Source organism: Plectropomus leopardus, chromosome 11 (genome assembly GCF_008729295.1).
Source record: "Plectropomus leopardus isolate mb chromosome 11, YSFRI_Pleo_2.0, whole genome shotgun sequence".
Lineage (NCBI taxonomy): Eukaryota > Metazoa > Chordata > Actinopteri > Perciformes > Serranidae > Plectropomus > Plectropomus leopardus.
Genome location: NC_056473.1, coordinates 24,871,775 through 24,890,032, shown reverse-complemented (window position 1 = coordinate 24,890,032; position 18,258 = coordinate 24,871,775). Strand labels below are relative to the sequence as shown.

The 18,258-nt window shown below is 40.9% G+C and overlaps 1 protein-coding gene across 2 annotated transcripts in view; it reads right to left on the bottom strand.

The window, feature by feature from the left end:
- Window positions 1-343: 343 nt before the first annotated feature.
- The window catches only part of LOC121950538 (BTG3 associated nuclear protein), a 42,332-nt gene continuing 24,417 nt past the window's right edge, over window positions 344-18,258 (bottom strand). For both annotated transcript variants that reach the window (XM_042496569.1, XM_042496568.1), the window contains exons 12-13: window positions 7,417-7,557; window positions 344-2,196 (exon numbers count right to left, since the gene is read on the bottom strand). In XM_042496569.1, coding sequence (XP_042352503.1) covers window positions 2,080-2,196; window positions 7,417-7,557 — 258 coding nt within the window. In that variant the 3' untranslated portion in view covers window positions 344-2,079. The remainder of the gene's footprint in view (window positions 2,197-7,416; window positions 7,558-18,258) is intronic.

Here is an 18,258-nt window from a genome sequence, read left to right as displayed (position 1 = left end):
GCAAGAAATGTTAGATTTTAAAAAAATATTGTTTTTATAAGCTAGGCTAAAATGTCAAGAGAACAATACTTTAAATTGTCACAATTATATATTTAAAACTTTACAGAATTATACTTTTTAAGCACTTTTTTTCCCAGGCTATTCCCTTGCTTTTTCTTCTTTGATTTTGTTTTTTTAACATTCCCATGTTTTTTGTTTGTATGTTTGTTTTGTCTTGGTTTTTTTTAAGTAAGTAATTTTCTTGTACTTTTTTAAAAAAATAATTCCTTGCTTATTTCTAGGTCATTTCTTCTTAAATTGCTCATTGCCTTCTACCCATGTTTTTGAAAGAAATCAAGCCAGGTGTTAAAGGGTTAACACAACTCCCAAAGGAGAAAGAGGAAAACACAATTTGAGTGGGAGAAGAGGAATACGTAAGCGAGTCGGTGAGGGGAGATGCGGAGGCAGTATAAAGCGGGTCAGAGACAGCAACAACAGACTGAAAGGAAACAAGAGGAAGCAGCCAAGACCATGGATGTTGTTTTATCAAGTTCATTTTGTCGCCTGGTTCTTTCCCCCAACTCCAAAATACACTATTACATCACACCGAGCATGGGAAAACTTCCCCAAACTAACACACAGTCTCAGAGTATCTTGCTTATCTCTTTTATTGCTGACTGCAGAGATATTCATCATTAGCGGAGCATCACTCGAACACAACACAACACATTTTCTGTGTCTTGTGACAGAAAAACAAAACCATGCAGTGAGCACAGAGAGTGGATGCAGAAGAAATGTAATTACAGTTCTGCTATAATGAGGCCAACATATTAATTTTATCTTTTAACAAAAACCTTGAGACCATGTAAAAGCTTAGCTTAAAAGATCAGTATTCCTGGCAACACCGTAGCCTAATCCCATGGTTATTGAAGTTAACATGATACATATTTACTTCAAAAATAGTAAATAAATAAGCTCAACATGAAACAAGACCTCAAAACCAAACTATCATTTCACGCTTTCTTCAATTATCTGTTTGGGATGGATGAAAGCAAAGTAATGTCTTGGAAAACTTTGAAGGCATTTTGATGGCCACGGATGATGGAAATAAAGAGAAAATACAGTGAGAAACCAAAATAAAAACACACTTTTATGGCAACCACAAACATGTTTTATTCACATGAATGTATCTTTCACAGAGACAAAACGGGGGGATAAACAACTTCAAGGTTTCCTCGGTTTTCTACAAGCAACTTGTACTGTCTACCACTGGCACCATCTCTTCTATTTCATGGTCTTCTACCTCCGAAATTAAAGCTCCCCCCTTAAATTTCGGCATGTTACAATTAGATAAATCAAACAAACAAACAAAGATGTGCGGCTACAGCAGAATGAAAACAAGAGGAGCGAAGTAAAGGAAGGCAGGGCTCAAAGCCGGGAGACACAGTATGGACTGAATCATGGAGAGTGACAGGAAACCAAATTAATCACAACCAAGAGTAGCTGTACTCAGCTAAATCTACTTTCCACTGCAGTCCACCGTGACAAGAAATGACGAGAAAAGGAGCACAGTACTGGTTGTTTGAGGTGGGATTTAGGGGTTTTACAAACCCTCATGGGGGTTTTGGGGTTAGCCAAGCAGCTTAACTCCAAATAACTACTATTTTCCAAAGTTGATGTAAACAAGCGTGTGTGCTGATGAAGTGGCAGGGTGATGGTCTGCATAAGCAGCATCCTCCCTGGATAGACAATAATCCCACTGTGTACTCTGTGGTGGGCCAGGTCCTTCTGGTGATGAAAACAACAGAAAAACCACAGTTGATTTTGGAGCATCATGGTCTTTTCAACTTCTCTGTGAACATTTCCATATTGCGACATATGGTTGGCAACGGATTGAGTTTGCAGGGAAAAACAAAAAAAAAACATAAAAATGCTTCCTCCCTGTGTTTCATCAGTGACCTTCAGTATTTATTAAAAATGCTCTCTGACTTAATCGCTTGTCAGACTGTATGCATTTGTCGATTTCTGATGTTCCCATTGAGACTCGTCAGACCATGCTGTGGAGCAGAGTTCTGGGCTGTGTTGGACCAGATGGGGCTCTCAAGTGGCCACAGACGTTACAATCTGGACCACTTCGCCGTTCTCTCCCTGGATGGCGCCCTGGATGGCCTCTTTCACCTCCATGTCCGTCTGCAGGGCCGGGGCGAGCTCAGCAGCCTGGAACACATAAGAGAGAAGAGCGAAAAGGTGATAATTGAGAAGACTGCGAGATCTGATGTTGCATCTTGCTTGAGCCAATCAGTGCAATTATGAAAAGGCAGAGTGTGTTTCCTGTGAAGTAACAGATGGAGACCAAACCGTATAATAGCCCCTACGCCCCTGTGTCATTGGAGCAAAACACCGAATGGACCAAAGATAGAAGGAGCAGAGGAGTGACAAGAGAGATTAGAGGAGAGATATATCAGAGAGAAGAAAGAAGAAGGACCGAGTGACAGGTGGAGAGAGACTTGACAAGTGATGAGCTATTTGTATTTTAATGCTCTCTGACTGTCTCTATAGTCGTGTCAGACAGAGCGAGGTATTGTGTGGGTAAAAACCCCTCAAAAGATGAGAGGTTCATGACTCAGTCCTGGATGATGACCATGAAGAGTGACTCACTCCTTCCTCAAATGCACGCCAAAGGTTCTCTCAAACACACCTGCAGCATTTAATCCTCCCTCCAGCCCAGCGTGCTGTCACTAGACAACAGTATTGAATGGAGCACAGCTGCACCACAGCAGCACTCACAATGCAACAACACATGAGGCTGACACACTGTAACCACTGGCGGCGAAGAGGCCAAGCAAAACTCATATGGATCCATGTTTTTCTCAGAATTTGAAACACTGAACACGTTGAACTGTCACAGTACGGGCCTTGTTCCCCATTTGGAAATACTCACGTATAATGGATGCACTGCTTTTTGAAGTGTATGCATCACAAATTGTTTTAGCATTTTTGACAAGAAATGTGGTTAAACAGGCTGTTGGTGCTGTTGTCTCGACTCTCTACCTGAGCTGGAGATAATCCAGGTTGCGTCAACAGACTGTCACCAGCTCGCAGACACGCCTCTTGGAAAGCAAAAATATCACTGTGCATTGCCCCCTACTTCATCTAGTTTAGGTAATGGAAACTATTGAATAAAGAGAGGGGAAAAATGCAGAGATAAATAAATACAAAAGCCTAAGTAATTTTTCAAGAACTTGTATAAATGCAACCATATGTCTGGAAACAGATGAGAGCAATTCTCTTGATTCAACACTTTACAGAAAAAGAGAAAAAAGAAAAGTGCTAACCTTCCTCTGAACTTTGAACTAAAAGCCAGCAATGTTTACACTCCGGGACATCAAAACCCAACTGTGATAATAACCTACCTCGTACCAGACAGGCCAAGCCAAGTATCTGTGCTCACACGTTGACTGCTTCACTCAATAGTTCTTTGTAATATTTCTAGCATGCAGTTTCAGTTTTTATCTGTAATTGATTAATGCGATTCAACATCTTTGTTTAGTTTCTTGTGTTTTAATTTGTTGCGATACATATGCCATGTGATCCATTAGTGGTTGGATAGATCTAGGTAAGGTTTTACCCAGTTAAGTCCTTCACGGCATGCTTAAAAAAATTAAAATTAAAAGAAAAGTCTACTTAAACATACTGGATTTATCTTATCGCCAACTCATTTTCTTGACATTTAGAATCTTTTTTCGTTTGTGCACAAAAAATTCGTTTTTTAGGACTGAAGTGTAATGAAAATCTGATTCTGACATGTTTTAAATATTGTTTGATCAATAAACAACACATTGTTAACAAGCGGTTTCATTCTATCCTTGAGCATGTCCCCCACGCCCTGACTGAACCCAAACTCCACCGAACAGAACGCTGATGACTGATCAGACCTCTGCCTACTTTGTTGATTTCTGTCAAGATCTGTGTACAATCAAACATTAGGAAAAAATTAGCCCTTTTTAGACCTAAAAATCCATTCAAACGAATCAGTTGAGTAAACAAACAGTTTGATTGCCAGCTGCGCCAAGAGTCATGGAGCACAGACTTTGGAATACAGTGTATGGGGTAGCAATCGTTTTGTATGTTTGCTGGAGTCCATCAGATTGTGTATGATCCACACCCAAAACAATTAATCAATATAGGATGCTTTAATCGCCGGGGCAAGGAACCAAATACCTAGACAACTACAGACAACAAAAGGACAACAAAACAGGGTCTTGAGAGAGCAAAGTTTGAAAGCTGACATGCAAAAATGCACTAATATGACTTCATAATCTGACAAAAAACGCCACCGCCTTTCCAAGCTAGGTGACCATCCCTGCCTACAGAGTACCTGCTGAATCTACCACACTTTACACTCAATTGTTCCATGTAATCATTATCTTCCGCCATACTTGATTAATTTGATTTTTCATCATATTTTACACTTTGTAGCTGTTTCCATAACTAGACATTTAAGGTGATGTTGTAATAAACTATAACTTTTCTTTATCATACTGTCATTCATATTTTATCTCACCTTTAACAAGGAAATCCCAAAACTTGATGCGTGGCTGTCTGCAGGGAGAGTCATATCAGGACAGGACTGGTATTTTACAAAGCCAAAAATCATTTGAAGTTGTCTCTGTTTACACTATAACAACACAACAAAGGCTCCCATCAGGGAAAGACGCAGTAAGGAGAAAATGTGATATTCAACATATTTGGGGAAAACAAAAAGCAGAGAGAACAATGGAAAAGTGTGGTTCTTTTATATGCTTTGCAGAGTTTAACTGACCACTTCAAAGGCCACTATGCCGTGTGCCTGTGCACCATCCTGATCCCACATGTGGCTGTTGCTCAAAACGCTCGATCATCAAGGGATTTTAGGCATATCTACAAATTACTACTCTTCTCCTTGTCACACTCCATCCACTTCACTTTATTATGTTAAATTACTGTTTGTCCAAATAGCCTTCATAATGACGGAAAAGCTGCATGCATTTTATTTGAGCAAAATTATGACAACAGGGGAAAAGCAGAGCCATTGTACCTGCAAGTGGTTTAGCTAAATTGCAGAAATTACACTCATATTTCCATTTCAACATTACAGTAATTATGAAAGAAATATTACAGGATATATTCTGCCTCATTATAAAACTGATCAAATCATTATAGCACAAAATATGGCAGGTGTCCGCCCCAACAACCAGAAACTTTGGCTACAAGTAAGCTCATAATTTTCTAAAAAGAAGAAAAGAAAAATTATACAAGGGAAAAGACATGTACTGATTTCTAAAAAATGAGCAAGTTTTAGGTGGATGGATATAAATGATTAAGTACAAAGACACTCCTTTAAAGGCCTGTATTTTCAGCTTTGGAAAGAAAGTATTTTTCAATTCATCACCAGTTCTATGTCATGATTTATGGAACTCTGACCTTTTTTTAGATTAAATTGTTCACACATTTTCATAACATACACTGCAGCACTTTTCTTAAGCACAACAAAAAAGTGTTTTTGGGGGTTTTGACACAAGCACAATGATCCACTGTTCCAATTGGATGGCTGTTTAGTGTTGAAAACTGGGCGACAGGCAATGTGAGGTGACTGGCCATCGAAACGTTTCCAACACTGGGATGGGCATGATATTCTACTGGTTGAGTCATCAGTACAAACAATTAGCAACTGTGATGAAAAGGTTATGGTTCACTTAAAAAAGACAAGACTGTGTGCGTGACTTTAAGCAAAGTATGAGCTCCAACTAGCACAGCGATATGAACTTTAATCACCAAACTTCACCATGAATTCAGTTTCCTGTGGCACTACCAGCAGGCTGGTGTTAGAAGCTGAACTCTGCAGGACAGTTTCCCACACATTTATTTATTTATTTATTTATTTATGGCGGCCTGCCACAAACAAAACAACCTGCTGCCACAAATTGATTTTACATTTTGGAGCTGGACTGTTCATTAGGAGCCCTGTAGAAATATATATAAGGTTCAGCTATGCATTGCTCCACACTCTCACAGTGCAGAGCATACTCTGGGCACAGACAGAGCAGCAGAATGTCAGATGTGGTAAAAGTGAAACTTAACTGTTCATTATGCTTACTCTAAACGGTTCATTCATCGCCTCTGCAGCAGCTTCTCCCAAAACAAAACAAAACACTACATAAAACAAGGGCTGCCCCCTGAAAGTCAGTTGTCCAGCAGTTGTTTTTTTTTCTGTGGGGATGTTTTAGTCCCCAGATTTTGCTGTGGAGTGAGTGCTCTTGACTTTTATATTACTCCTTGGTACAGGGAGCAGCAGACAAGCAGGCAGCAGCAAAGAGGCAGAGAGATGAGAGACTTTCTGCTTTGAAATGGTAAATTTTCAGCTCACAGCAACTTAATACGATTCAGTCTCTTGCTTTTGTTTGATATCCAGTGTAGTTAAAAATGCTGTTGCACATTTACAACCTGTCGTTAGCGCAATTAGCTTGTTTACTATATTACCTGAATGTCGATATCACATTGAACGTCCCATTGAGCCTGTTTAAACTTTAAAACTTTGTACGTAGAAAAAAAAGAAAGAAAAAAAAGGATCCTCAAATATTTTCATGTTGATCACCCATAACTGAGTATACTGGCATAATCTGAGTTAGGTACAGCCATAAACAACACCATGTGACCTATCTATAATGCAATAAAAATATTTGTTTCTTGAAAAAGTAAGTCCAGTATTTTTTAATTCCATTTTATAAGTTTACACTAGTCTAACAAAAAAGTGACTATTGAGAAACAAAGCTAAAATATTTCGCACTGATGGGTTATAACATAACCCAGTAGTATCAGGATATGATCCAGAAAACTCACATATCTCAATAAAACTGAAGTTACTTTTAAAAGTAAACTTTCAGATCTAAATTTACATCACAAAGAGATACACCTTCAACTTCCTATCCTATCACCTTTTCATTTCACATATGAAGAGTGTCTTAATATAGCATGAATAGTAACAACAGAGATTTTCCTGATTGTGATCAAAGGCACTGACTGTGCTTTTTAGTATATTTCTGTTACTTTTACAAATCAGAGTGTTAAAATAAGCAAAATCTTGGGACTTGTACCTCCTGGCAGAGCACTGAGTATACAACACAGATTAATGGAATCACTGAAGGACTGATCCCTGATCTAAAGTATGTACTTCAGATTGGGGAAAATAAGTGGAAAACAGTTATTTATTATGGATTGCTTGAAAAACAAACACGTGTAGTGTGACTGATTTAGATTAGTACTCGGGGTCTGTTTTACCTCAGACGATAGATGCATACTCCAGCACTTGGAATGCTACCCATTTACAAACAATCTGTGTCCGTGTACACGTGTACGAGAGCTTGGAAGAGTTTGTGTTTTGTGTGGGTGTTGTTTTACCTGTACGGCAGCTGTGTGATCTGCGACGGGGGCTAATTGGACGTACTGCACTTGGATGTCAGGGGGGAGAGGGGAGCCTTCTACTGCTGTGGCTCCGCCATCAGCTGATGCCACCGCGATGAGCTGAGCCCCGCGCAGCACCTAGAACAAACAAGGAGGTAAAGGACAAAAAAGTCAACCATAACTGTAGCTCTAAGTCCATTCTCAAATTATCATCTGTCAATCAATCTGCACTCATTTCCTCATAAAAGTGTAACAGATCCAATTGAAAGCCCCTCATCAGCATCATCCAGCTGAGTTTATAAACTAACAATCAGGCTGGCTCTGCAATGATCTACAGCACACAGCACTGGAAACAAGAAACAAATAAAAGCAAACAGCAGACAGTCTCATTTATGTCCTATCTGACGTGTTTATGTTCTTTTATTGATTGCAGCCATCACTGTGTACAAGCACGGTGTCACACAAACACACCAACTAACTTTGCGGCAAGGAAAGAGTCCTGCGGCTGTATCTGAGTGACGTAAATAAACATTTTAGCCTTGCTGTTCTCACTGCTTCTCATCCCTCCCTCTGTTTATACATTGAATTTGAGATAAAGTTTATGGTCCATTCAATTCAATTATATTTTTACAAGTTTCATTTTCCCTGGCTCCATAACATGATATGCTAGTTAGGAGTAGTTTTTATTTGGCTTCATTTAATTTATGTCATACTTAGACAAAGAAATAAAAGAAATTGGCAAAGAATGGGGAGTTAGACATCGCAGGGGGATCCTAATCTCCCACGGAGTTGAAAGTCAGCCAGGCGACATTAGAGCTCTGTGGTTTTGACGCACTGATTACAGAGCAGCACAGTGCAGCTGGAGTGTTGTGGGGTATTCCTATAGTTTGTTGAGGCTATTCCTATAGATAGACTGTAACCACATACACAGCATGTATGAGTGTGACCTCATGCACACACAGGCACACACACGCTTTGGGATTAACAGAGAACTGCTGTTAATTTGGATCACATAACCCCCATGTGACAACAGACATTCAAATTAACATACAATCATCCTGTCAACACGGACACAGAAAAAGACGAATGGAGGGAAACATTCACTCAGCTTTGTGCTTGTGCATGTTCATTTTAATCAAACAGAGGTCAGAGACCACACTACCAACCTCAAGTGTGGCCCAGAGCGTTTCCATCAGAAGTTTCTCAGCAATAAAGGGCAGTCCTACATGAACTGACAACATGGTCACATTTATATTTTTCCAAGTTTAATGGCCTTGGACTGAACACAGGCCTCTTTCTGTGTCTCCTGTCTGGCAGATTTCATATGTATGTTGTCCTTGTGTGCTTTCTCTGAGATGTTATGTGAGGTCTCTGACTCCAGCTAAGTCCTCTTCCAGCTGCGCTTGGTACTGGGACATGCTCAACAGACATTAAAAGTTTAAGGGAGAATATGCAAGCCTGCAGAAAAACCCAAACCTCACAAACCTCAATTACAGATGATGTTTGTTGCCCCCTAACCCTTCCAATCCCAGAGTCCCACACTGCATCCCAACCCCCGGGTCAACCTTTGCTTTGAAGTTCTGAGTTAGTGACGGGCCCCAAAGGTTCAGTTAACCCCCCCCCCCCAACCCGCCGGCTTGCCTTGTCATCTCAGAGACTCTGCCAGTTTCACCACAAAATCTGCCGCCTCATCACCATAATGCGCCAGGCCCGGCCGGCCCGATGGAAGCTATTAGTGTTAGAAGTCTGCTTGACTCACCCGATCAGACAACCAGGACACTTTAAGAACAGACATAGATTGAGGCAGGGTGAGCTAGACTCTGAATATAACAGAGGACTGTTAGAACTGGGTCAAATGAATCACTGTGTTTGAGGACCCATAAAACATTCCTGATCAATTAGAGCATTATCCTGGATGGTTGGTGTAAACAGTAATCAGACGGTTAAAGGAATAGTTCAGTATATTTGGAAATATTCTTTCCACTTTCCTCCAAAGAGTCAGAAGAGAAAATCGATACCACTCTCATGTCTGTGCACTAAATATGAAGCTGAAACCAGCAGCCACTAAAGCTGAGCATACACTGTATGATTTGAACTCGTTTCTGACATGATTTCTCATTTTCAAGATGAACAGAGCTGCAGAGCGTCGTTTGCGGTACAACGTACATGAGGTATAGATGTATAATGATTACTAGATACCAGATGACAAGATGGTGCCTATTCATTCCAATGCCTGGTGGATACACCCAAAATGTTTTTAGCTTCCGAGTTTACATCTGCGATATGCAGATAACTGAACATGCGCAGTAGTGTTTCTCCTACTGGCCCCGCCCATAAGTTCCCACTCAGCTAACAGACTTCACATTGTGATGACATCACAGATTTCTAAAATAGTTTTTCTTGGCTCAAGGAAAGTTTTACAAATATTTAACCTCCAGGCATGAAAAATCCATAATAAAAGTATCATCATTGATCTTGTTAGCCGTTCGAGGTGTCCCATCAGCAATTTTACAGACGTTTCTTTTATAATAGTGGTCTACAGGGAAAATGCTTTTAGGGCCACAGGGCATTTTTTTTACTGCAATATAGTGATGGGCCACTGGGAAGAGTTGGAAGTAAGCCTGAGCCGCGATCCTGGGGGCCTGATGGGCCTGATGGTCTGCCATCATCAGGCTCTTGTACAGTTAAAGCAAAACCACAAGTTGACTCCCTGAGGTCAGTGTTTTTTTTCCCCCCAACTCAATTAATTATACCCAGCTGGTTTGTTGGTGTGGATAACTTGCAAACCTGTGTGTAAGAGAAACAGACTGAGAGATCGAATCATAACTTGTACTAACCAGTTTTTACAGAAATGGACTTATAACCTCTTTTCGGAACATCTGTCTCTACATTATTGTGAACCGTACCTCCACTAGCAAACAAACTTCTACCAGCCTGCAGCCCCAGGGCTTTCAAATGAACTTTTATTGATTATTGTCAATAGCAGAAAAGCCCACAGGGGCCAAAGGAGCGTTTCATTGTCTATTTTACATGTGAAGTGTGAGCACACAGGCTGTGGCTTGATGATCAGACAGCACAGTGTGAGCACATATATGTAAGCTTTGACTTTGCATTGCAGATGATATAGTTATACAGTGGGAGCTGGAATTAAACAACAAAATTGTTAAAAAGTCTCAAATCATACGGCGTATGGCCGGCTTTAGCTTAGCTTTGCACAGAGACCGGGAGCAGGCTGGAACAGCTAGCTTAGCTCTGTCTGAGCTGGCTGTCTACTGGCACCAGTGAATGAACATATTTGCCAAAATGTCAAACTTCCTATAAGTTGTACACGCATTCTTTAAGTCCCATAGAGCCTAAATCCATTAATATATTGCTCAATCAGTCATCTCATTGAGAACAGTGGGAACCTAAATGTATAGCCAGCTGTTCAAGTGTTTCCTCATGGCAGATATGTATAAATATCCATCTTTATCCCCACACTTCATCAATCTGTTGTCTTATTGGGAATCAATTGCAGCTTTTGCCAAGTGCTCATCTGTCTCCAGTTGTATGTTTGTAAGCATATGCGTATGTGTGTGTGTGTGTGGATGTGTGTCTAAACCCAAGCATGATCATGTGTCCTGTACTGTAAGTGTATAATTACTGGAGTTAAAGAGATTCTGTGTTTGATACTTGAGATGGTAAATGCTTGTCTCATTCAATTAGATTCTCAACCTCCATTTGAGAGCAGTTTGCATTCTCAGCTGTGAGGAGCAGCACACAGAGGCTCACAAAAGCATTTACAGAGTTGGAACAGTGTGTGAGATCTCTACAGCGATTACACAGGAACTTCTCGGGTCCACATCCTGTCCCACGACTCGTTCTGTCAGAGCAACTCCTCTCAACTGTCTGGGTGTAATACTGTCACGCTTGGCTTTAAAGTATAACTCAGTCGTAAACAATCAAAGGCTAAATCGACGCTCAAGATATGTGCATCTACTTCAGAGAAGATGCAAGGAAAGTGTGCTTAGATGTTACATTTCAGTCTTGTAATATTTTTCTCCTAAAAGCATACATAATTGATTTGTTGTCTGTAATTACAATAAGGTTAGAGGTTCATATAAAACACTACTGAGCACCGTAATGTGATCCTGCGAATACTGATAATGATAATTACTCCTCATTCAGCTAATAGACGTAATCATCATTAAGTTGTTAGCAATGATGCAAAACAAAAATAATCAATAAATTATATCAAGGAAAGGTTTCATGAGGTATAAAGTTATTCTGCTTGAAAAACAACTCAAGATTGTGAGTAGAAACTAATGCATCGGACAACAAGGTGAGAAATGTTTGAAGGGGCTTTCTTGGAATAGACAAGTCCCCAGACTCTGGGAAAACTTTACAGTCTTGATTGATTGCCTAACTACCTCAGTTTTCTGCTAAGAGCTTGGATGACTCACTTAAAATGCAGCCCAATATATTCAATTTGACGTCGTGGGCTCAATTTGTCAGAAACAGGGGCCATCAGCAGATCTTAAGTGTATTAGTTAATGTTGACCTTAGAGTTTTAGGGATTGGGACCCTTAAATAATCAGCATCGGCTGGCTGGCCACCCCTGTGCTGAAAGTCCAAAGAGCAGAGCGGACAAGCAGGATTAAAGGGGTATGATACTGCAGCACCATACTGGAGAAAAGAGACCTGAACAATCAAGAGCATCTTAAATTCTCTGCAGGCTTTGCTAGCTGCCATGGCCTTGAGAAAAAAATAGGAAAGAAAAAAATAAATCTTTTGCTGATGCTGTAATGCTTTCAGTAATGGATCCAGGACACTAAGGAAACACAGCAATGAGAGTGAGGAAAGACTCAAAAATGAACAACAGCAGCTTAATGCAAAAAGCAATCATGATTCCAAAACTGAAAGACAATAGCCAACTAGATAAACAAGGCTTCGTTACCCAGCCCTCATCTGTGCTTGTCTGAGGATTTTAAATTACAATTTTCCTATGAAACTAGTTCAACTTGAATAGAGACTGCTTTAAGAAAATATGGGTTGTTCAGAAGTTCAACAATGGCTCTGAATTTCCATCTCTATCCTTGGTAAAAGTCTCACAGTAATGCATCAACCAGAAAATCTGCTTCCACATTGCACATAGTTTGTGCAGGCTGGCATCAATTCCCAGGCTCACAGGAGGTCTCAGTTAAACTCAGCTGTGAATCGGATGATACTATGAGTCATCCACTTAGTGTGCATGTGTGTGTTTGTGTCTGAGTATGTTTTTAAAGATTTTTATTTCACCCTCGCTGTAATCAAAGTACACCGGAATCCCCCATAACACAAGATCCTCCTTTTAGAGGAAACAAAAATCCATACACACTAGACAGGTTTTTCTGCGGTCTCTGAAAAAAAGAGCAACACAAATCTGGTTCCTATCATTCCCTAAGGAATACCGCCTCTTCTCTCAGATCTGACAAAAAAAAAAAAAAAAGCCCAAACCAAAACAGGGAAATGAGAAAAGAAACATTTGGACTCTGCAGTGGCTGGAACTTCCTCTCAGCTTCCCAGCCGTCAACAACATCTGCAACTGCCAACCGTGGACAGATGTCCAAGCAGAAACACTAGCTCCGGGTGGGTAGGTGGGGCAGAGGGAGTGGAGGGAGGGCGACTAAGACTTGGCTGCAACATGGCTGTAAAGATGCCCATAGACACAGCGGTGCGCCGAGTGCTTGTTTAGTGTAGACTGGGAAAATGAACACACTGGCCTAAATATGTCTCACTGCAGGCATTAACTCTTAGTTACATATGCCTTTTATTTTACCTCAGAGTCCAACGACTGTTCTGATTTCAGCTGGGCCTCAGCTCATAGTGTGGGCTTGTGATACAAATCAAAAGTTGAAACAGAAGCCAAAGAGTATCATGCTCTTTTCCTCTATTCTTTGTGACTTCTCTCACTTATTTGCAGCTGTATATTCAGATTTTTGACAAGTGATTTTACCACACATTACTGATAAATCCATCTCATGTCCACACAATATTCTTTCAAATGCATCCGTGTTATAAATCTATACGCCTCAAAAGACCTCTGAACTTGTAACCTGGTCCACAGCTTCCCATCCCCACCCACAGCCTGACACTGTTTCTACAACAGAGCTCAACACCTGCATCCAATCAAACCCTCCCTTGCATCCTTTGCTCCACAACTCCCACTAGCACACTGGGAGTCAGATTCAGACAGAGAGGTTTTTATGGCAAAACCAGCTCGACTTGAATTCTGATCCAGCACCAGCAAATCAAAAGGCGACTGATGACAAAAATAACAGCCGTAATTAAGAGCAAGGCCCCTTAAAAAACAAAAGGACCAACATTCCATTGAAGGTTTACTCTGTTCTCTAACTCGAATCCAAACTTGGCCTAGCTAATTGACAAAGGCATTTTTACAATGACGGTAAATTTCATGATTTAAGATGATGACTTTGTGTTTCCAATTATCCTTTTCATTTAATGGAGTCAGTGGAAATGATATACACAGGTTGTAAAATGCAACTAACAAAATACCAGAACACACTGGTCTTAACAAGTAATTTCATCTAGTATTGAGACATAATCCATAAATGCAAAATGATGAAGGCCAACGCAGTTCTTCAGATCAAACATGTCCAAATGACCAAAGACTGACTTTTAAATCAGTACATCCAAACCACCAAAAATCTCTCTTACAGACAGCTCAGTTGGTGTTGAAATCGGCACCTCTGACACACAGCAGCCAAGAATCCAAGAATTCTACTTCAAGCTTCAGATCTGCCATGACAGACATCCGTCATCTTACATCAGCATGCAGCACACAGGAGTCTTTAACTCACCGAGACATCACATCAGATACAATCACTTTAACTGCTGCCTGTACACTCGCCAGCACTGGTTAAAGAGGAAACAAAACAGACCATTCAGAGAACTCTCTACTGAGTAACAGCCATCGCCACCATCTGGCTTGTGCTGGCATAATTATTTAATAGTCACGTTAATGTCCAGAAGAATGTGTAGCCTGATTTTTACACCTTTAGCTGCAGTGTTAGTTATAAGCTGTTTTTTCTATCATTTGTACGAAAAACAAGTTTTATTGTTCCCCCACTGCTAGTCATGCTGCTTTTTGCCAAATACGCGGCTTTGCAACCATTTCACTTCATTTTTATGGTGCATGTGCAGACAAAAAAATAAAAAAATAACAGAATCACACAGAAATTAGACTGTGCAGTTAACATGCCAGGAGTCTTTGTAAAGACTGAGCAGTTATCTAGCTCTGTTGATCATAATTTTGCTTATTCTAAATATGTGTCAAATATCCTTAAGTGGTTTAGATCAGTGGTTCGCAACCAGGGGTACAGGCACCTCCAGTGGTCCTCAAGGGAGTTCCAGGGGGTCCTCAGAAAAATGGAGAAGTTTATTTTAACTACTTTATTTACGACAGAAATGAACCCAATGTGAGTTAAAGTGAGAAGAGTTAATATACTGGTCACAGTTATCTCTCCAATGTAGGGTACTTTCTGAAATGCTCACTCTGTGTGACAGAGCACACCCTCGCACATACTGGGCTGCTCCTAAATTTCGGAGCGCTGTTGGAATGAACTGTTTGGTTATCCAGAGCACTGCACCTTTTGGAGTGGCAGAGTGTAATCTAGGCACTGCGTCAGAGATGGAGCAACAGAGCGCCGAACTGAGTGAATATGAGATTAACTAAAGACAGAACGATTCTTCAACAATATCTCTTTCATTTTAGTTTAGAGTATCAGATTATATTTATGAATGCACCCCTAGCTGACAATAGCACTGTCCAAATCACTTTGGGTTTTTTTTGCCCATGATCCTAATCAGTGTCATTAATATTAAGTATCTGCAGATACCGTGTACTAGATAATACAGCTGCACAGTGTACGCTTTATCAAATGGGAGTCTTTGACCTAATGTGTATCAATTTAAGGGTCCTTGACATGGAGAAGGCTGAGAACCACTGGTTTACATGACAGGAGTATAACCTTAACCAGGTTATAATCAACCTTGAGTCTACGTAAATGCACTAACAATGTACCCGTCAGCATCCTGTTGAAGCTGAAACTGATGGACGATGAGCACTGCAGGCCTGGGACTGGCGAGGCAGGGCTGCACCAGGCCTGTGCTGATGGTGAGTCACGATGAAATGCATCTAAAACATCTGGTCCCTCTTACTCACACACCCCGACGACCCGGAGCTCTGCCCACAAAGACAAAAGAAAACACCACTGGGGGCACCTCCTCTGCACTGCTCCGAAATGCTGAGTAACACACACCAACGCACGCATTCAGAACTAAGGATTCCCCCGATGTGTGGCCTTTTATCTCCAGGCCATGATACCGCAAGGACACAAAGCAGACGACTACTCCTTTGAAACACGATCCACTACCAGACCTCTAAATCCTTCACTGCTTACGTACATCCCACTTACACTAAACATTGGTCATAAAACATCTTGTTTGTATCTTTTCATCTCAATTTTACCCTCCCCCCGGACAGTGAATCACAGGAATTTCAACAACCCCTTACACATTAGAAACAACATTCTTGAGAAAAGAGCAAAAAGGACAACTGAGGAACTCGGGCCACGAGCCAGCATTTTGATTCCAGCACAAATCACACCCTGATTCTCTGAGGTTAATCTTACAGATTGTTCAAGCATCTGCTTTGAGTGTAGAAATGTCCTAGTACTGTCCTAGAACACTGGACCTTTACTGAAGCTAACTGACAACAGGCATCATGAAACTGATGTTTCTGGCACTAACCGCAGAACTGGAACAACACCAAGACTTGCACTTGAGTACAACACGCACTAATTCATCCATTTCCTCTTCATCCCTTCTTCACTACCTCACTTCATTCTCTCATTTTTCCTCAGCGTCCTCAGTGCACCATAACATAAACACAAAATGCTGCCTGTGTTTTTCCTGGTTCTGGACGGTTCTGTGTTTACATGTCCTGGCAGTACAGACAGGAGGACTAGTGCCGAGCTGGACTTTCTGTTCTGTGACCCAGTTCCCACACTGACCATGAACAATGCCGCTTGGGAGGGTCCAACAGATGCACCGCAACATGTGCTGACAGGAAGGGATGGCAGAGGTTCAACTAGGGGGAGGATGTGTGGTGAAGAGGGGGGCTGCCTTCTGACTCTTGACAATCACGTCTGAAGCCCCCGATGGGCGGCATTCAGGTCCATCATCGGTACATGACGCAGACGGATGACAGGATGAGTAAATTTGGTAAAGCTTTATAGCCGTCCCTTGAGATGTGCTGGATTTCTCAGACTGACACGGCAGTGGTTTACAGCTCTGGCAGCTAGAGTCATCTAAAATCTGTGAGCTCACTCAACTGGAAACTGCTCCTCTGTATGTTTTATTGCTGCATTATTTTCTTTTCTGCTTTACATATTTACAAAGAGAAAAATGGTATTTGAGGCTATTGGGTGCCTATTGTCTTTGCCTTTGCCATTTCAGCTAGCAGAGGACACCAGCCCTTTCATTTTTTTTATGTAGCACCTGGTATCATGCATGTGTTTTTATCGATTCACAGCTAAACTGGCCTCAGTTTTCAATCATGAACGGGACAAAACATCTCTTCCAGACGGTCTCCCTTTTTGGCTCTACTCTCCCCATCTTTTTTCTCTCTCCCCTCCTCCTCATCAGTCGCTCCTTTCATCTTCCAATCCTCCATTTGGTCTGCATCAGTGCAGGGTAAGATCACAGTGCGCAGAGTGAAGGGCACTAGATAAGAGGCTATGACAGACAGAGAGTGCAGTAAAAGACTAGTTATTTTATAGTTTCATGGGTCTGCCTTCTCTTCCGTCTGCATGAGAGGGTTTTTATAGGCTGCTGTAGAGCTTTGGATCTAGTTTTGTTCAGGCTTTGAGCTGGCACAGTTGTGTTGTGTTTAGGGCTATGTTGGCATAGACTGCCATAGAAACGGATACAGAAACATCTGCAGTTGAATTACACAGATCTGATGTGTGCATAAGCAGTTAGACAAACAAAGTGTAGTGTGAGATGTGTGAGGCACGTTGCGTTGCTCATTGCCAGCAGTAAATCTCCAGTGACAGAATAGAGCAAGATGGGTGGACAGAAGGCTGACAGAGGGGTCAGTCTGCAGCCCTTTCAAAATTTAACACAGCCTGTGTCCTCAACTACAAAGTCACCTCAGTTTCTTCAGCAGTTAAGTTGGAACAGGGGTTTGACCCCTTAGCCTTACAAAAGGCCCCAAATCCTTTCACTGATCTATTTTTTTTTAATTCTTGTTCAAATTTCATTCTGAAGCATTAAGTAACAGTAAGCAAAGCACGGTTAGTATTGGTTAACTTAGTGGACACACAAATTTATTTTAGCAATGCAGTCTTATCTGCGCAGCACTAATCATACTTAAAATGCATGACGACACTTATCAACACCCAATCTATTTCCATCATAATGCAATCTTAATGCTCAGTGTATTGCCAATAAACACAATGGATATTATTCTTAGAAATGTGATTCATGAAAAAAGGCCACACTTCAGAAAAAAGAAAAATGCATCCCAACTATGCTACAACAAGCCATTCAGATCATTATAGAGCATTTAGCACAGTGAGTGGCAGGCTTTTAAACAGAACTAAAACAACTCAAACAAAATGGCATATACCAATTTTGATCTTTCATGATATAAAGTCTTGCTGAGAAAAAAACAGTTTGTCCACATATTTTAGGGACAGTCCTCATATGTCTGCTGACAATATTATGACAGCTTTGAGGGGAAAACTCAATATGTGTTATTTGTATAAAAAATAAAACAAAATAGAAAAACTAACC